The sequence below is a fragment of the Thamnophis elegans genome, chromosome 7, assembly GCF_009769535.1.
Source record: "Thamnophis elegans isolate rThaEle1 chromosome 7, rThaEle1.pri, whole genome shotgun sequence".
NCBI lineage: Eukaryota > Metazoa > Chordata > Lepidosauria > Squamata > Colubridae > Thamnophis > Thamnophis elegans.
Window position 1 is genome coordinate 76,126,979 of NC_045547.1, and position 21,031 is coordinate 76,148,009.

The 21,031-nt window shown below is 45.5% G+C and overlaps 1 protein-coding gene across 1 annotated transcript in view; it reads left to right on the forward strand.

The window, feature by feature from the left end:
- Nucleotides 1-21,031, forward strand: part of VWF (von Willebrand factor) — a 185,105-nt gene that overhangs the window by 42,509 nt on the left and 121,565 nt on the right. The window contains 6 exon segments of the mRNA XM_032221125.1: nucleotides 2,553-2,688; nucleotides 5,587-5,687; nucleotides 10,186-10,192; nucleotides 10,195-10,255; nucleotides 10,257-10,381; nucleotides 12,840-13,055. Of these exon segments, the coding sequence (XP_032077016.1) occupies nucleotides 2,553-2,688; nucleotides 5,587-5,687; nucleotides 10,186-10,192; nucleotides 10,195-10,255; nucleotides 10,257-10,381; nucleotides 12,840-13,055 (646 nt within the window).

Below are 21,031 nucleotides of genomic sequence, written 5' to 3' on the forward strand. Positions count from 1 at the left end.
ACCTTGTTACCATGTCTCTCCCAGTCATGAATATTCTAACAGGGCACCAGGGAATAGGTCTCTGATAGAAGAGAATATTTGTAATTCAGGGCTGGCACTGATGATGTTACCTAGTTTGGTAATGAAACATCTTCAAGAAAACAAGCAAGTTCAGACACGACCAGGACCCCACAGAATAGTCGTCCATCCTCTCACCCCGTAAAGGTCACTTCAGAGGTGCACAATGATAGCTTCATACACTCTCCCCAATCCCCACCCCTAATCCATCCAAAGGTTAACAGCTCATTCCCACTCCAGGGGAAGGATACTGCAAAATCCCCATTCCCAGGGAAAGGATACCGTAAACTCTCCATTCCTTCCAACTCCAGGGGAGGTTAGTGGAAAATCCCCATTCCCTCCCCAACTCCATGGGAAGGATACTGCAAAATCCCCATTCCCTCCCTCACTCCAGGGGAGGATGCTGCAAAATCCCCATTCCCTCCCCACTCCAGGGGAAGGAATTGCAGAAGTCCCCATTTCCTCCCAATCACTGGGACTTGGGAGGCAGAGATAGATGGGGGCGGGCCAGCCAGAGGTGGTAGTTACTGCTTCTCCAAACTACTCAAAATTTCCGCTACTGGTTCTTCAGAACTGGTCAGAACTTGCCTGAATACCACCTCTGATGCCCATCCCCCCACCATCCTCCCCTTTGATGGCAGGATGCCAGCAAGTCACCAAGCCAAAAATGTCAGACCTGCAATCGCTCAAAATCTGTCTCGTGTAGGAGTGGCGTCATGATAAAATTCTTCGGGCGTGTGTGTTGATGTACAGTATAAGGAAGGAAGGAGAGCCCGCAACCCACAATTCTTCTGTTGCTTCTTTGGCACGAGGCCCACTGAAAGGGAAACCCCATCCTCTTTCAGAAACGGATCCAGAACTTCTGGGAACAGAAAATATTGTTTGCAGAATCAGGGAACGTGCGAAAGCAGCAACGGAATGTCAGAAACGCAACATTACATTACCGCTTACAACAATAGATTTCAAATAGGAAAGCAGAAGTTGTGAATCACTGCCTATACACAGTTTAAGGAAATGCATTATGAACTGAAGTTGCTGAGCAAGCACAATAGCATTGACATTAATAGAATAACAGAAGGGACCTTGGAGGTCTTCTAGTCCAACCCCCTACTTCAAGGGAACACCTAATTCCCACAGTGCTGTTTTATGCCTAAAGACATGACTATTACCCATGTAGTCGGACTGTATTGTTATTATCCTCCTCTTTCTCAACTTCTCATTTCTCATCTTTCCCCATCTTCTTATCTTTCCCACGATCTTCTCCTATTGCTGTCTTATGATTATAACTACAATTATAAACTATGACCTATCACTTGTTGTTTGTTTGTACCATGAGAGCTTATGCACCAGAGACAATTTCCTTGTGTCTAATCACACTTGGCCAATAAAGAATATTCTATTCTATTCTATTCTATTCTATTCTATTCTATTCTATTCTATTCTATTCTATTCTATTCTATTCTAGTCTATTCTATTCTACTCTACTCTACTCGACTCTACTCCTCCTACTCGTACTCCTCACTACATTCTTATTCCATTATTCTACTCTAACTCTACGCTCTAACGCTCTACACTACACACTACACTACTCTAGTCTACACTCTAGTCTACACTCTACACTCTACCTACTCTACACTCTACACTCTGCTCTACTCTGCTCTGTTTCTACTCTACACTACTCTAGTCTAGTCTACACTCTACACTCTATGCTCTGCTAGGCTCTACTCTACACTACACTACTCTACTCTAGTCTACACTCTAGTCTACACTCTACACTCTACTCTACACTCTACACTCTGCTCTACTCTGCTCTACTCTACACTCTACACTCTACACTCTACACTCTACGCTGTTCTGCTCTACTCTACACCTACTCTACTCTAGTCTACACTCTAGTCTACATTCTACACTCTACACTCTACACTCTACACTCTACTCTACTCTAACGCTCTACGCTCTGCGCTGCCTAACACTCTACTCTAACCCTACTCTACTCCTCCTACTCGACTCCTTCTCTACATTCTTATTCCATTATTCTACTCTACTCTACTCTACTCTACTCACTCTACTCTACCCTCCTACTCGTACTCCTCCTCTACATTCTTATTCCATTATTCTCTACTCTACTCTACTCTACCTACTCTACTCCGTTCATTCCATTTCATTCTACTACAGTACACTACACTACACCACACTCCACTCTACTCCAGAGGTAGTATTCTACCGGTTCGGACCAGATCAGCCAAACCAGTAGCAGAAATCATGGGTGGCTCCTCCCACCCGTGTGGGGCTTTATGGCATCCCATTTAGGCCCCCTTTTTACCAAAAGTGCATGCATGAAGATGGACATTTGCAAACCGGTAGGGAAGGTAAGTGTATACCCTCCCTGCTCCATTCCATACCATTACCATTACCATTCTATTCCTACTCTACATTTCTTACTGATCTCCTGAAGTCATAACTAAGCTGAAGTTTCCTATTTGATGCCTCCCCAGTGTGCTGACGACCGCGACGCCGTTTGCACCCGCTCAGTCTCCATACAGCTCCAGGATGAGAACCTCGCTATTAAATTGAAACACGGCGGTGGTGTGTCTGTCAACGGGCAGGATGTTCAGATTCCCTTCCTACAAAGTACGTCGCCTTCTTGCTCATGTCATCTTCTGCATTTCCAGGAGGAAGACCTCCAGCTCATGTTTGCATACAGGAGGGATGGGGAAAGATGGCTCTTTCAATGACTTGTGGACTTCAACTCCCAGAATTCCTGAGCCAGCCATGCTGGCTTACAGGTTCAGCATCTAGAATCCCAAAACATCTCCCGTTATCAAGGCAGGAAGGAACTTGGTCTGAAATCCTTCTGGCTTGTGACCAGATGTAGATTATTGGGGATAACAAGAGTGTTTTGTGATATAGAAAGAAGCTTCAGAAACCAGTTAATACTTGCTATGACTGCATGTACAGGTAATCTTCAACTTACACCTATCTGTTTAGCGTTTGAAGTGATCGCACCGCGGAAAAGATTAACTTGCCACTGGTCCTCACCCTTACGACCATTGCAGCCATCCCCACAGTCACATGATCAAAAATTGGATACTTGGCGACCAGCGTATTTATGACAGTTTCAATATCGCGGAGACACGTGATCACCAGTTGTGACCTTCCGACTAAGCAGAGTCAATAGGAAAAACTGGATTTGCTTAAAGATTCCTTTCCATGTTCTATTCTTATTCTATTATTCTTATTCTTATTCTATTCTTATTCTTATTCTTATTCTTATTCTTATTCTTATCTTATTCTTATTCTTATTCTTATTCTTATTCTTATCTTATTCTTATCTTATTCTTATTCTTTTCTTTTCTCTACGCTCTACGCTCTACGCTCTACGCTCTACGCTCTACGCTCTACGCTCTACACTCTACGCTCTGCTCTACTCTACACTCTACACTACACTACTCTAGTCTACACTCTAGTCTACATTCTACACTCTACTCTACACTCTACATCTACACTCTACACTCTGCTCTACTCTGCTCTGTTCTACTCTACACTACTCTAGTCTAGTCTACACTCTACACTCTACCGCTCTGCTCTGCTCTACTCTACACTCTACACTCTACTCTACTCTAGTCTACACTCTAGTCTACACTCTACACTACACTCTACACTCTACGCTCTGCTCTGTTCTGCTCTACTCTACACTACTCTACTCTAGTCTACACTCTAGTCTATATCCTACACTCTACTACTCTACCCTCTACCCTCTACCTCTACACTCTACCCTCTACGCTCTACGCTCTATGCTCTACGCTCTGCTCTGCTCTGCTCTACGCTCTGCACTACTCTACTCAACTCTATTCTACTTTCAGGTACAATTTAATTAGGTCATATTCTGTCCTGGAAGGACAGCCTAAAGGTTTCCTTACTTTCCAGCTTCTGCTTCTGGAGAAATTCAGATAACAAAAATGCACACCGCACTCCCCCACTGGTTCCTTTGTTATTTAACTGGAAGGAGCTGTGAGTAAGGGATTTAGTCACAGGTCCACCTACATTTCCTTACCAGAAGGAAAGGAGGTTACAAAAAGAACTTTGTGGTGTTTTGATGTAGCACGGCTCTCTAAGACCTTGAGGTATCTTTCCGTAGATTGTTTAATTTCAGACTGATTTAACCATCGCGGTTTGCTTCTAGGGATCGTGCAAATTTTCAGGTGCTTTGCTGGGATAGCTTGTCTTTGAATTAGAGCAACGTTACTTCTAGGTGGGGGCCAAGCAGAGCCCTTTAAATGCAGAGCACTTGAGTATTTTATTAATAGAATAACGGAGTTGGAAGGGACCTTGGAGGTCTTCTGCCCAGCCCTTGCTCAAACAGGAGACCTATACTTGTGATGGCAAATTTATGGCACGGGGGCTCAAAGTGAGGCTTTCAAGAAGAGACTGGACTGCCCTTTGTCGGAAATGGTGTAAGGTCTCCTGCTTGGATGGGGGTGTGGGAAGGGTTGCAGTAGATAGCTAGCAATAGCAGTTAGACTTATATACCGCTTCATAGGGCTTTCAGCCTCTCTAAGCGGTTACAGAGTCAGCATATTGCCCCCAACAACAATACGCTTCATAGGGCTTTCAGCCCTCTCTAAGCGGTTTACAGAGTCAGCATATCGCCCCCAACAACAATCCGGGTCCTCATTTACCCACCTCGGAAGGATGGAAGGCTGAGTCAACCCTGAGCCGGTGAGATTTGAACAGCCGAACTGCTGAACTGCAGTCAGCTGAAGTAGCCTGCAGTGCTGCATTTAACCACTGCGCCACCTCGGCTCAGTTTACAAGGTCCCTTCCATCTCTGTGAATCTGATCCAGCATCACTTGGCTTGATTAATTTCTGCTGCGATGATCTCCAGAGGCTGATTTCGCGTGGTTGGTTAAAGAGGGTTGAGGAAGGGACCTTACAATTACCGTTGATTGAAACAGGAGGAGGAGAAGAAGAAGAAAAAACCCTGCCTGTTCTTACAAAACAAGCTGCCAACAAGCTGAATTTCCTCCTCCCCCTCCACCCCCAGAATGTAGGAATGGCAAAAGGGAGATTCCTGGGGAAACCTCTGTTGTGCTCTACACAAGCAAAAACATGCAGAACCTTGCTGGTTTCTTGTTGTCGTTAGTTGCAAAGTCACGTCCGACCCATCGCGACTCCATGGACAATGCTCCAGGCCTTCCTGTCCTCTACCATCCTCCAGAGTCCATCTAAGCTCACCTACCGCTTTGGTGACTCCATCCAGCCACCTCCTTCTCGTCCTCCCTTTCTTCTTTTGCCATCCATCTTTCCCAGCATGAGGCTCTTCCCATGGTTTCTTAGGAGGCTTCCAATGGAATATCAGCTTCCCCCCCTCCTTTGTTGGAAGAATGAGCTTCCAGTGATCAACGGAGGTCCTGCCAGTGGATCAGTCCAGGCTGCCTCTTCATAGAGGAGACACAAAGGGACAATGGTTTGAAATGGCAGTTGAGTTGCTCCTACTTGCTCCCTTACGCCATGCCCTGTTTTTCCAGATGCTCTCCACATCCAGCCTACGGTGCTGCCAGCTGTTCACCTCAGTTATAAGGAGAATGTGCACCTCGACTGGGATGGGCTGGGGACCCTTGTCATGAAGGTATGGTTGATTTCCTGTTTTTTCTTTCTTTTTTTCTTAAAAGAGGAAAGTCACACAGCTGTGGCTTGTTGGAAAAATCTTGGCAGTTGCCCTGCAAGAAGTTAAAACTCGCCCTTCTGCTAGAAAACTGAAATATCCTGGGAAATATGAAGAAGGCAGAATATTATTTTCCCCGGAAGTGAAAAGGGATGAACATGTTTTTAAAAGGCAGAGATCTCCCTGAACCTTCCTGCCCCTCTGCCCCCTTGATCAATGAGCCATTAAAGCCTGAGCTCCTCTGCTTTACATAATAAAGGTAGGGTTAGCCTTCTACAGGAACTCATCACATGGCATCTGGGAACTCAACCAAACCTGGACTCAAACACAGCCTAGAGAGTTGCCCCTGCATGGCCCCGGGAGTCTGACAACCAATCAGAATGCATTTCTTACACAGGAACAGGAAACAGAGAGGTGGGGCCGAACAGAGTATAAAAAATCCCCAGCAAGCCTCTTCTTCTCTCTCTTTTCTTCTTCACCCAATATCTTAAAGCACGGGACCCCTTTCCTGTTCAGGAACTCAAGCCATGTGATCCTGTCCACCATTAACCATCTTTCCAAGCAGCCTCCATGTTTCCACTGCCTTTTCCCCCACTTGGAGCTGAACCCAGAAGGACATTTCTTCCAACAGCCCAACGCTTGGCATTTAAACCCTGCATTCACGCTGCAAAACTGTTTATTTCCCAAACGCTTCTCTGTAAGGGACTGTCTCGGACTTGAGGGCACATCTTTGGGGCCTTTGGCTGGGTCCCAGTTGAGTCATTTCCCTGGAACTTTCTAGAGGAGGATGCAATGAGTTGACAGGATGACCCTGAACACCCAAGGGCAATGTGTGTGTGTGTCTGTGTGTGGGTGGGTGGTGACTGGCACACTGGTTTTCCTCCCTGTGGGTAAATGAGAGTCAGAAGGGGGGAGGAAAAGTCAAGTCACATATGCCCAGATCTCTGTGATTCAAGATCTGGCTAGGACAGGGGTCAGCAAACTGCGGCTCTGGAGCCGCATGTGGCTCTTTCCTCCCTCTGCTGTGGCTCCGTCACTGGTCGGTGCTACAATTTTGAGAGGAGCTTCCGTGGGTGGGGGGAGAGAAGCACAGTGTGCCAGGAGAAGACTCTACGACAAGGAGAGGGTTTTCCAGTTGTCTCCACAACTGATAGACCATTTACGTCAAAATTGAACAGCCCTTTCTCCACAGAGGGGGAAGGATACAACATCATCTATCTCCTGTCTACAACACAGTCCTTTCAGCACTTCCAAGAAGGCTCCACACCCGTTTGCACCACTCAGGGGACCCTGAGGACAGAGATAAACTTCCCAAGTGGCCTCAATGACCCTCTAAAAAGGATGTAATGACCAGCTGTCTGCCAGGAGTATACATATTTGAATGTTGAATGTTTAATAAATTTATATGCTGCCCAATCCCGAAGGACTCCGGGCGGCTTACATAAAAACAATTTAAAAGAATACTAAAAAGTTTAAAAAGTAGAAGACAAGGCAAGTTAAAAAAGACACAACATGCACTCAACCTAAGGGGGCTGGACTTCATTCAAGAGATCAACAGCCCCAGGCCTGCCGGAAAAGCCAGGTCTTAATAGCCTTGCGGAAGGCCGCGAGAGTGGGAGAGTCGGGATCTCTGGGGGTAGATTGTTCCATAGGGCCGGGGCAGCTACAGAGAAGGCCCTCCCCGAGGAGCCGCCAAATGACATTGTCTTGTCGGCGGCACCCTGAAAAGGCCCATCCTGTGAGATCTTATCGGACACTGGGAGGTATGTGGCAGAAGACGGTCCCGTAGATATCCAGTTCCTAGGCCATGTAGGGCTTTAAAGGTGATAACCAGCACCCTTCCATTCCCCACCATCTAGTCAGAGCTGATGAAGCTTCTTGGATGGGAAGCATAACATCTTCAAAAGAAAAACAAGGAAGTCCAGTTGTCTCTTTAAAAAGCACCTTTGGGATAATCATGATTGAGAATCTCCATAGACATCAAGAACTAGACGAATTTCCAATTCACCTTCTGACTTCCCCTTATTTTCTTTTTTCAAACGCTTCTGTTCCTTAAACATCGGGTTGGTTGCCTTGGAGCATTAAAAAATAATTTAGAGCCCACGCACAACAGGAGGTGGTGCCAAATATTGGGACAATTGGGGGAAGTGAGTCGTTCCCAGTGAACACAGAGAACATTTATGATAAATGTTGCATAATCTGAGTTTCCTGCTCCATTCCTAAACAATGACATCTTTCCCTCCGTGCCCTTTAAATAGTCAACCACCATTTTCAACAAATACATTGAAATATAAATTTAAAAAAATATTATAGAAAAATACAGAAATTTCTAAAACTCCAGAAACCCTTTATTTTTCCCAATTGCACCATTGTTTAATAGGATCCCTCTTTTCTCACAGTCGGTATCTGTAATATACAGCAATTAGTGCTAATATAAAAAATATTAACTGTCTTGTAGAAATTGTTTTAAAAGTCTTTGAATTGGGCTGAATTGGTTGCTGCCTATGCTTTTGCATTTTTGATCTGTTCAGAAGACAGTGTCTAAATTGTGTAGATTTTGCTTCCAGATGAAATAATATATAAGCCTACAGCAATGAATAAGGAACGCGGTGGCTCAGTGGGTAAGACGCTGAGTTTGTCTATCAGAAAAGTTGATTGAAGTGATTGAAAAAAGGCTCAATTGGTCTTAAGAATGTCTAGATAGGTTGATCAACAGCTGTGAGCAAGTTAGGAATCCTTCCATAAGGCTTGGGGATATATATAGTTTATTGTGTTTACCCCAAAAGAATATGACCCTGAATTTAAGATACTCTGTGGCATAAGCAGACAGGAAAAACCCGTGTTTCTACTATCATATTTGCAGCAACTGGAGAGTTGGGGAGTAAATAAGGCAGTGGTATGTGTAGTTTTGGTTTCCAAACAATGCAATAATTGCTTGTTGGGTCCAAACAATAGAATAGAAGAATGATTGGAGAGGAGGAACACAAGGGAAGGTTGTTGAATGCACAACCAAGCGTGGAAGACTTCTTTGTGGTGTTGTTTGTGCTTCACAATGTTTCTCTCTCTCTGTCTCTCTGTCTCTGTCTCCTCTCTCCCCTCCCCACCCCCCACAAACAATCACCATTGTAGGTAGCTGTAGCAAATTCACTTTTTCTTCCAGGACAAATGTGAATGTTTTCCTTTTTTAGCTTCAAAATTAATCGTCACTGTATTGAATGTCCCTTTATTATGGAATATGCATCTGCTTTATTGTGAGGCTCTTTGTGGTTGTTAGTTGCGAAGTCCGACCCATCACGACCCCATGGACAATGTTGCTCCAGACTTCCTGTCCTCCACCATCCTCCGGAGTCCACTTAAGCTCACGCCGGCTTTGGTGACTTCAACCAGCCACCTCATTCTCTGTCGTCCCCTTCTTTTCCCCTCCATCGTTCCCAGCATGAGGCTCTTCTCCAGTGAGTCCTTCCTTCCTTAGGTGGCCAAAGTACTTGAGTTCCTCTTCAGGATCTGGCCTTCTAAAGAGCAGCCAGGGTTGATCTCCTCTAGGACTGACCGGTTGGATAAGGGACTTGCAGGAATCTTCTCCAGCACCTGAGTTCTAAGGCCTCCATTCTTTGGTGCTCAGCCTTCCTATGGTCCTAATTGATAAGAAACAGTCTATAAGTACGGTAGTCCTCAACTTACAACAGTTCTTTAGTGATGGTTCAAAGTTAACTGTTGCAGCGTTTCCAGAGTCAGGTGATCAAATTTGGATGCTTGGCAACTGACTCCTATTTACGATTATATCCAGTGTCCTGGAGTTGTGATCCCCTTTTGCAAACTTCTGGCAAGCAAAGTCAATGGGGAAGCCAAATTCACTTAACAACCGAGTGACTAACTTAACAATGGCATGGATTTGCTTAACGACAGTGGCAAGAAGGTCGTAAAACGGGGCAAAATTCACTTAAAAATGCTCGCTTAGCAACAGAAATTTAGAGCTGAATTGTAGATGAACCTCAAGGGATACCTTAATTATCTATCTATCTATCTATCTATCTATCTATCTATCTATCTATCTATCTCTTCTATCTATCTATCTATCATCTATCTATCTATCTATCTATCTATCTATCATCTATTATCTATCTATCTATCTTCATCTATCTATCTCTCTATCATCTATCTATCTATCTATCTATCTATCTATCATCTATCTATCTATCTATCTATCTATCTAACTATCTCTATCTATCTATTCTAATATCTATCTATCTATCTATCTATCTATCTATCTATTATCTATCTATCTATCATCTATCTATCGATGTGGGTGTGTGTGTGTGGGTGTGTGGTGTGTGTGTGTGTTCCAGCATAACTGGAACGCCTCGAGCATTTTATTTTTGTTTGTTTTCCAGTTGGTACGCTGTTGTTTGTTTTCTCAACACTGCAAGAAAAAAAATCATCTGTATTTTTGTTCTCTTTCTAGTTATCTCCGAATACACCGAACAAACGTGTGGCCTGTGCGGCAACTACAACGGCAATCAAGGGGACGATTTCTCACCCCTTTGGCTGTGGAAACCATCGTGGAGGGAACTTTGGAAACTCTTGGAAGCTGAAGGGAGACTGTGAAGATTTGCAAAAACAAGACAGCAATTCCTGTAACCTCAATCCCCGCTAGGTAGGTGCTTACACCCGAAACCTTGGGATGTGATTAAAAATAAATAAATAGCAGTGTGCGTTATTTTAATCCAGCGTAGATATTGCGCACATTAAAGGCAGGCGCAATTCTCCTGAGGAAGTGTTTAGGGACAGAGTCCACTCAGGGGTGGGCTTCAACATTTTTAGTAAGGGGTTCTTGCCTGGTTGGCTGGGGGGGCTTGGCCTAGTTAGCCTCCTGAACCATGGTGGAGGGGGAATTTTGACCTCCCCGGCGCTCCGGACGCTTCCTTGAGCCTCTGGGGGCGAAAACGCCTCCCCAGGCTCCAGAGGCCTCTGGAGACCAGAAATGGGCCGTTTCTGGCCTTCTCAATTTTTGGTAGGCCCTCCTCGAGCCTCCATGTCTGCCCTGCATTTACCTGCATTCAGAATTGGCCGCAATGGGGACTTGTGGGATGGGCGGGGTCAGGGCTGGGTCCTGCCACCATTACTACCATTTTGGCATCCGAAAAATTTGCATGCCAAAGGGGGGAAAATACATTTTTTTCAATGAAGATTTTCTGCCCACGTGCAGAGCAGAAAATCAAGATGGCGCCCGTACAGATAGAACCAGTACAGTCATGTGTTCGCCGGAGTTACTATATTCGGCCGAACCGTGTCGTACCGGTAGGAACCCACCTCTGGGCAGGTGGGGTGGGTGGGGCCAGCCAGGAGTGGGATTTGGGGGGTTCCGAATTGCACAGAATCTTATCTAGAGGTTCTTCCGAACCCCCGCAAACCCCCAGCAACCAATCCTTGGCCTCCACTCCTTCGCCTGCATTAAATGAAAGCTCCGGTTTTGCTCTGAGTTTTTTTGCTTTTAGCAAAGTTAGGACACGATTAAATGCGTAAGGAATAATATCCAACATCTTGCACTGAACAAGTTTTATTATTCTCCCGGCCCTTCTTCTTTTTATTTTTTTCCTGGCTGTGCCCACCTTAGGAATGTTGCTTTGGTAGGCTACATTCCCAAGACTACATACACAACAAAAAGATGAAAGATATGTCTTACCTCTCCCCACTGTGCACAGCTGCAAATACTTGGCGAGATTTTTTTTCTGATTCTGTTTATTTGCCTGCAATTATCTTCCCCATCGCAGGAAGGTACATCAGTGAAGAAGGTGACCTGTGCCAGCTGGCTTCCTTTTAGCCAGTTGAGAGTATCCAGCATTGAAAGATGTTGTTCATGCCTGCAAGCCATCTTTTCTTTTGGACTTCAGGCCTGCCACACTTTCTACTGTCTACTTTCTATTGCGGGAAAATGGGAAGTGGGTGGGAATAATACGGAGTTGGGTGATATGTAGCCATAACAACATTCTTCTTAGAAACTCAAGGTCATCTTTGTCTCTGCACCTGGCCGGAACTGGATGGGTGGAAGCTACCAGTGTGCAGTGGAAGATTGGACCATGTGATGGACTTGTGGGTGTGCGGGCAAGATCTTGAACTTTCAACTGGGTGGGGAAAACTGGGGAGCTTTCAGATTTGGGTTTTCCCAGATTTGCCAATATGGCTCTCTTAATAAATTGGAGCTTTGAGGAATTTTTGCCTCGGACTCTGATTTAATTTTGGATGCTATTTGAACCCTGACAGATGAGTAGGGGAAACCAAGATCTGATGCTAAAACTCTCTTAGAAATACCCCTGAAATTTCATGGAAAATAAAAAAAAAAGTCATGAAAAATCTGAGCTAGATGGGTGGTTTCAAAATCAAAATAAATCAATAGAATACAGGTAATCCTCGATTTACAACAGTTCATTCAGTGACCATTTGAAGTAACAACAGCACTGAAAAAAGTGACTTGTGGCCATTTTTCACACTTAACGACTGTTGCAGCATTCCCACCATCACGTGATTTACATTCGGGTGCTGGACAACCCACTCCCATTGATGACGGTTGCAGCGTCCTGGAGTCACGCGATCCTGTTTTGCGACAAGCAACCAGATTCACTTAACAACCATGTGACTCATTTAAGAATAGCGGTGATTCACTTAACAAACAGCCCCCCCCCAAAAAATGGGGTAAAACTCACTTAACAAATTTCTCACTTGGCAACATGTTGGGCTCAATTTTGGTTGTAAGTTGAGGACTGCCTGTAAATCCTCTGTGCCCAAACAGCATGGAATTGTGACAATTTGCCATTCTTCCTCTGTGAACCAGAGGTGGGATTCAGCAGGTTCTGACCAGTTCTGCAGAACTGGTAGCGGAAATTTTGAGTAGTTCGGAGAACTGGCAAATACCACCTCTGGCTGGCCCCGCCCCCATCTATTCTCTGCCTCCTGAGTCCCAGATGATTGGGAGGGAATGGGGATTTTACAGTATCTTTCCCTGCCATGCCCAACAAGCCATGCCCAACAAGCCATGCCACGCCCAACAAGTCACGTCCACAGAACCGTTAGTAAAAAATTTGAATCCCACCACTGTGTTGAGCCTGTTTTTTCTTGCAGCCAGGTATGCCGAGAGTTCCTGCTCGATTCTGTTGTCACCCATGTTCGAGCCTTGCCACCATGAGGTCAGCCCTTCACCCTACCTCAAGAACTGTCGTTATGATGTCTGCTCCTGTTCGGATGGGAAAGACTGCTTGTGCATGGCGGTCTCAGCCTACGCCATGGCTTGTGCTCGGAAAGGAGTAATCATCAACTGGAGGAAGCCAGAATTTTGTGGTAGGTGGCTCTCTTGCCCAAACTCACAGAAGTGACTCTGGGCCTGCATTGCTAATATACAGTGAAGTTGTGTGAATGGGCAACACTGAAATGTTTTCTCATTTCAGGTGGAAGACAAGATTTGTTTTTCAAGGAGGCTATCTCTATCTATCTACCACTATCTTATCTATCTATTATCTATATATCTATCTATCTATCTATTATATCTATCTATCTATCCATCATCCATCATCCATCCATCTATCTATCTATATATCTATCCATCCCTCCATCCTTCCATCCTTCAATCAATCCATCCCTCCATCTCCCCATCCCTCCATTCTTCCCTCCCATCCATCCATCCATTCCAAATAGACATCTATTGGTCTGTCTACCTGTCCATCTATCCCTCCATCCTCTCCCCTCCCGCCACCCACCATCCATCACATTCATCTCCCCATCCATCCGTTCTATTCATCCCTCCCTCCTTCCCTCCCTCCAATCCATCCAACCATCCATCATCCATCCCAGATAGCATCATCACTCTGTCTTCCTGTCCATCTATCCTCCATCCTATCTATCCATCTATCCCTCTCCTCCCACCCTCTCCCCCCCATCCTATCCACCCCTCCTTTCCTCTAATCCATCCATCCATCTATCCCAGATAGACGTCTATCAGTCTGTCTACCTGTCCATCTATCTCTCCATCCTCCATCCTATCTATCCCCACCTCCCCACCCATCCACCCACCACCCATCTAAGATAGATCTATCTATCTGTAGGTTTGTCAGTCTAGCTGTCCATCTACCCTCCATCCTATCTCTCCATCGATCCCTCCGTTCCTCCTATCCATCCCTCCTTCCCTCTAATCCATCCATCCATCTATCCCAGATAGATATCTATTGGTCTGCCTACTGTCCATCTATCCTCCATCCTCCATCCTATCTATCCCCACTTCTCCACCCATCTATCCATCCATCCATCTCAAATAGACATCTATCTATCTTATGTTTGTCTGTCTACCTGTCCATTAGAGAGCCGAGGTGGCGCAGTGGTTAGAGTGCAGTACTGTAGGCCACTTCAGCTGACTGCTATCTGCAGTTCAGCGGTTAAAATCTCACCGGCTCAAGGTTGACTCAGCCTTCCATCCTTCCGAGGTGGGTGAAATGAGGACCCAGACTGTGGGGGCGATATGCTGACTCTGTAAACCGCTTAGAGAGGGCTGAAAGCCCTACGAAGCGGTATATAAGTCTAACTGCTATTGCTATTGCTATCTATTCCTCCCATCCATCCATCCACCACTCATACTAGGATACTAAAAAAACAATATAAATCATAAGATACAAGCAACAAAGTATAGACTCAGAAGATATGTAATAGAAAAGATGAGAAGAAATAGTAATATGGCCTTACTAGATAATAAGATTCTCATCTAGAATAGAATAGATTCATAGAATCGTAAAGGGACCTCCGAGATCTTCTATCTCACTTCCTGACCAAAACAGGAGTCGTCCTATCATTTCTGACAAATGATTGCCCAACCTTTTTCTGAAAACCTCCAGCAACGAAGCCCCCTCCAACATTTACAATCTTTAAACTGGCGGAAACCAATGGCTCACGCAACATTAAACCCACATTTTAGCGCTATTACTTGCTGCAAAGCGTGACGTGTTGGACATCACTGCCCTCAAGCCCAAGCGTGAGGAAGGGGCTCTAGGGAACCTGTGAGAGTGACAGCTGGGGTGCCAAGGGCCCCCTCCTGAGATATATGGCCTGGATAGTTGGGCTGAATGATGGAAGCTCCTGGCAGAATTGGCCAAGAGGATCATGTTTTCACGAGAGGTATTAAACCACAATAAAGCTCTCTTGTTTTATACTGAGCTTTAGGGGGTTGTGTTTTTTTTTTTAATGGACTCCTTTCAAAATCTATAAGCCTGGAAGCAGAGGGTGATGCTACCAGTAATGTGCTCTCTGTTCTCTTCTATTATTTATGCTTTTATTGAATGTTTTTATTATTGTTATTATTCTGAACTTCATAACACTATGCGGCGTTCAGCGGTAGGAGAAGGGGAGAAAAACCAGGGGGGGAATCAAAGATGCTTGGATGGCAATTGCTGTAATTCAACTCGAGCTCCTTCATAATTCATCTTCTGGAGATGCTGCTTCTCTCCACTGTGAAGCTCATCAGGGCTCCTCAAGTAAAGTCTCTACCCCCCCAATCACATCCATCAAAACTTCACGGTGTAGTTTTGAGACTGCCAGTATCTCCCACCAGTAGGGAAAATGTTGCCCTTTCCAATGTATGAGTAGATGGAGATTTGAATGTGTGTGTGTGTGTGTGTGTGTAGATAGATGATAGATAGATAGATAGATAGATAGATAGATAGATAGATAGATAGATAGACAGACAGACAGATAAGAAAGAGAGAGACAGAAAGACAAGAGAGAAACAGGAAGTGAGAGAAAGAGACAGAGAGAGGAGAGAGGAGGAGAGAGGAGAGATACCACACACACACACATACACAACACACAGAGACAGACAAACACACCAGAGACAGAGATAGAGACAGGGAGAGCGAGAGAGAGACAGACACACACACACAGACACAGAAATATACAGACAGGGAGAGAGAGGAGGGAGAGAGAGAGAGAAAGAAAGAGAGAGAACAAAGAGAGAGACAGAGAGAGAGAGAGACAGAGACAGAGGAAAGACAGAGAAATAGAAAGGACAGAGAGAGATAGAGAAAGAGACAGACAGACAGATAGACAGAGAAGAGAGAGACGGATAGACAAAGAGAGAGAGACAGAGAGAGAGAAATGCAGAGAGAGAGGAGAGAGAGAGAGAGAGGAAAGAAAGAAGAAGAAAGAGAGAAACAAAGGAGAGACAGAGACAGGAAAGAGAGAGACAGAGAAATAGAAAGACAGGAGAGAGAGAGAAAGAGACAGACAGACAGATAGACAGAGAGAGAGAGTCAGACAAAGAGAGAGAGACAGAGAGAGAGAAATGCAGAGACAGACAGGGAGAGAGAGAGACAGAGAATGACAGAGAAAGAGAAAGACAGAAGACAGATAGACACACACAGAGAGACAGAGAGACAGAGAAAGAGAGAGATAGGGAGAGAGAGAGAGAGACAGACACACTGAGGGAGAAAGACAGATGGAGAGGGAGAGACAGAAAGACAGAGAGAGACAGAGAAAGACAGAGACAGGAAGACACAGACACACACACCACAGAGAGAGAGAGAGAGAGAGAGACAGAGACAGAGACAGAGATAGAAGGACAGAGACAGAGAGAGACAGACAGACAGAAAGAGAAAGTGACAGAGGGAGACGGAGAGAGAAAAACAGAGAGAGACAGAGAGACAGAGAAAGAGACAGACAGATAGACAGAGAGACAGAGAAAGAGAGAGATAGGAGAGAGAGAGAGACAGACAGACACACAGAGAGAGAAAGACAGAGAGGGAGAGAGAGAGACAGACACACACACACATCAAACGTCAACAGCTTTCTGTGGAGAGAGTAAAATTTTCTTCCTGTAGCCAATGGAATAAAACAAAAAAGTTGGCCTTTCATGGCTATTTACTTATTATTTAAGAGAATTTATATGGCTGCCCACTCACTTTCAGGGACTCGGGGGCGGGGGCTCACAATCCGCCTCTCTAAGGTTCTTTCTTACAGGCTTGATTGTTGGAATGAACTCATGCGGATCGAGTTCTCCAGCTGGTGTCCTTTCCCTGTGTGTCCCATATGTTCCCTGCCCCCACCTGAATGCTAACATTTAAACCAATTATTTTAATTATCCAAGGAAAGGGGGTGCTGGCATTCGGAAAGCATCCTCTCTCATTTCAAGAATGCCTCTGGCTCCAGTACAGGCATTCTCAGAGGATGAAGTGGGTTGCTGCTTTGTTTAGTACAGCAGATGCCCAACTCCCAGAAACAGAATAGCAGAGTTGGAAGGGACCTCAGAGGTCTTCTAGTCCAACCCCCTGCTCAGGCAGGAAACCCTACACCACTTCAGACAAATGGCTATCCAACATCTTCTTAAAGACTTCCAGTGTTGGAGCATTCAGAACTTCTGGAGTCAAGTTGTTCCACTGATTAATTGTTCTCCCTGTCGGGAAATTCCTCCTCAGTTCTAAGTTGCTTCTCTCCTTGATTAGTTCCCACCCATTGCTTCTTGTCCTAACCTCTGGTTAATTGGAAAATAGGTTGACTCCCTCTCCTTTGTGGCAGCCCTGAGATATTGGAAGACTGCTATCATGTCTCCCTAGCCCAGTGTTGATGAACCTTTTCGTCACTGAGTGCCGAAATGAGGTGTGCGTTGTGTGCGAGTACCAGAAAACTGGAAGAGCAGCCACAATCTTCTGCTTTCCAGCGCACGCATGCATGCCAGCCACCTGTCCTTACGGTTTCTGACTCGTATGTGGGTGCAAAGACCAACTGGCCGGGGTGCATGTATGTACTGGAAAACAAGAAGATCATCTTCCCAGTACACATCCGCACCGTGCGGTTGTTCTTCCAGTTTCCAGCACTTCCATGCACGTGAAGACCAGCTGGCTGGCACACCGGAAGAGCAACAGGCGATGTCTCTCGCATGCCGGGAGATATGGGTCTACGTGCCATTTGGCATGCATGCCATAGGTTCGCCATCATAGCCATAGCCCCACTTTTCTCTAGACTTGAGGTACCCAATTCCTGCAGCCATTCTTCGTATGGTTCAGCCTCCAGACCCCTGATCATCTTTTGTTGCAAACAGGGATTGTGTCTCTATTTCGGAGATCTTGAATCGGAAGAAAGTTCCTATCTCAGATTGGTATGCTAGAGGCAGTGGTGGGTTCAAAATTTTTAGGACCTCTTATGTAGGTGTGGCCTGCTTTGTGGGAGTGGCTTGCTGGCCATGTGACTGGGTGGAAGTGGCTTGGCAGTCATGTGACTGGGTGGGCATGGCCAACTTGTAAAATGTGGGGAAACTCACTTAACAACGCTCTTGCTTAGCAGCCAAAATGTTGGCTCAGAAACTCTGGCATTTGAAGCACGCAAGTCTTAAAGCTGTCAAGTTACAAGACCTTTGCACCCCTAATGCTTTAGGGGGAAAAAAACCAGGGGTGTTGAAACCTGACGGCTTTAAGACTTGTGAACTTCAACTCCCAGGATTCCTCCTCCAGTCATGTTGGCGCAGGAACTCTGGCATTCAAGCACGCAAGTCTTAAAGCTGTCAAGTTACAAGACCTTTGCACCCCTAACCCTTTAGGGAAAAAAAACCCCAGGGGTGTTCAAATTGACAGCTTTAAGACTTGTGGACTTCAACTCCCAGAGTTCCTCCTCTCACTCTTCATCTTGATGTGCAGACGGGCAGGGGGAGGGAACTGGAACCGGTTCTAAAATGGCACTGGAGATTTGTGGAACCTCTTCTATAGAAGAGGTTAGAACTGGCAGGAACCCACCCCTGGCTAGAGGACACCAATGGGCAGCTATTGTAAGGGAGAACCATGGCGCAGTGGTGGGTTACAGGCGGTATGCCCCGGTACGCACGTACCGGTGCCTGCCAGAAGCACAGCCACTGTACTGGAATGGTGCTTTGGAGGGTCCGCTTGCCTGCCCTCGTTCCTTATCTGTATTTGAACGAAACGCCCTAGGTCTTCATCTAGTCTTCATCTGGACCCCCTCTTCTCCCTTGTTCTATCTCTCCCCTGCTCTGCCCATCCTGACTTTGCCCTTCCCCAGTTTCCTCCAGAGCCAACAGAGCCACTCCCTTGGTTCTTATCAGCTGTTTGTCTTCCATCTCAAAGTCAGAGTTGACGGGGGCATGACATGGAGTCTTTATTCTATCCCAGACAAATGGTTGTCCAATCTCTTCTTGAAAACTCCAGTGATGGAGCACCCACAATTCTAGAGACAAACTGTTCTAGTGATTAACCATCCTCACTTATCAGGAAATTTCTCCCGATTTCCAGGTTGAATCTCCCTCGGAGGAGCTTCTATTCATGGCTTCTTGTCCTGCCCTCAAGTGCTTTGGAGAATAAGTTAATCCCATCTACTTTGCGATAGCTCCTTAAATGCTGGAAGGCAACTATCTGCCTTCCCCCAGTCCCCAGAAGCACTTATCCATAAGCTTTTCTTTGTTAGATAGAGCCAGGGGTGGCTTCTTTCACTGCTGGTTCGCTCAGGAACGTTCTTTGGGGGCGTGCATGTGCAGAAGTAAAAAACCAAGATGGCAGCGCCAATAAAACCGGTTTGGGCGGTGTCTGGCCGAGTTGCTACCTATTTAGCTGAACCAGGCTGAACCGGTAGGAACCCACCTCTGGATGGAACATACATACCATATTTTTCAGAGTATAAGACGCACCTTTTCCCCCACTAAAAGAGTGTGGAAATGTTGGTGCACTTTATACACTGAATACTGCCATTTTTGGCCTCCTGAAGCCCCATCCCTGCATCCCATTTTTGGAAAAAAAAGGGCTATTTTTCACAAAAATGGAAGCATTTTTGCCTTCCCCCAGTCCCCAGAAGCACTCTGCAGGTTTCAGCAGGGCTGGAGGAAGGCAAAAATGTCCCCAATTTTGTGAAAAACAGGCATTTTTGCCTTCCCCAGCCCTGCTGAAGCCTACAGAGTGCTCCTTGGGGCGGGGAGGACAAAAACTTGTTTTCTTAGTTACTTACCGGTGATAAGACACACCAAATCTTGGTGTGTCTTATACATCAGTGTGTCTTATAGTTCAAAAAATACAGTAGTTCCTTTAGCTATTCAGTGTTATTATATTTAGCCTTCCAATCTCTTATCATCTTTATTGCCTTTCTCTGCACTCTTTCTAGGGCCCAATAGAACAATTTAACTAACAAGTAAACAGAGATAGAAGATATTTCTTTTACAATGTTATCAATCTGTACATGCTAGGAAGTGTATATTTAAAGCCAATAAATATGAAATCTCAGTGAAAGAGAACTTCCTTCTCATCAAAATTTCTAGCTTGACGCTGTTTTCTTTTATGGCTGAAAAGGGCATAAAGTTGCAATTGCTGCCATCTAGAGTTAAGACTGAGTTGATAAGACTGTAAATTGTAGGCATATAAACAGTAAGTTCTGCTAGCCTTTTATATCTCAGATGGAAGTTGTTGTGGAGGACACTTTTGAACAATCTGAAAAAGGTATGAGGGGGGAGGGGGAGCCACAAATCGTAGCCCAAAATGATTTTGGAAACCTATTTTTCTGCATGGAAATCTATTTTTCTGCCTGCTTGAGATTGAAAATGAGGCTGGATGGTAGCAGGAGTGTGGTATCTGGAGATACAGGATCACCATCAGTGGATGCCTTATATTTGCTTTTTCACTCACAATATAACATGCCAGAAATAAAAGTTCATTCGCTGATTAGTCTCCAAAGTTACCCCTGGAAAATAGAAGAGCCTTTTGTGCTGTGTGTTCTTCCTGCAGACATGAAAAAGGGACAGAAGACAATCAGGAATTTGAAATCCATGACCAAAGGACTCCCAGGGGTAGACCTGCTCTAGCCTCCATGAGGACAATGTTGGCACAACAAGGAGTTGGTTCCTCCCAGTGGTGGGTTTCAAATAATTGAACAACTGGTTCACCCAGAGTCAGGTTGGCTATCATGGCAGGTGTGGCCCATCTCCATCCTCCAGCTCCACCACACATGTAGGATTGATACTCCCACAATGGCCAACCTGACTCTGGGTGAACCAGTTGTTAAATTAGCCCCCTCTCCACTATCAAAGTGTATCCTGGGCACTGTAATGCAATGGAGAAAGGGGAAACGGAGCGGCCGGCATGAGGGAAGGAGGAGGAGCAGGGAGAAGAAAGAGGGAAAGCCGCCTTCTCCTTCCTTCACAGTGGCTGCTCCATTACCCGTTTCTCCATTGCAGCACAGCGCCCAGGATCCACTTCGACAGTGGGGAGTTGGGTAATTTAACAACCGGTTCGTCTGAACCAGTGCGAACCGGCTGAATCCCACTACTGGTTCCTTCCATATATTCTCAGAAG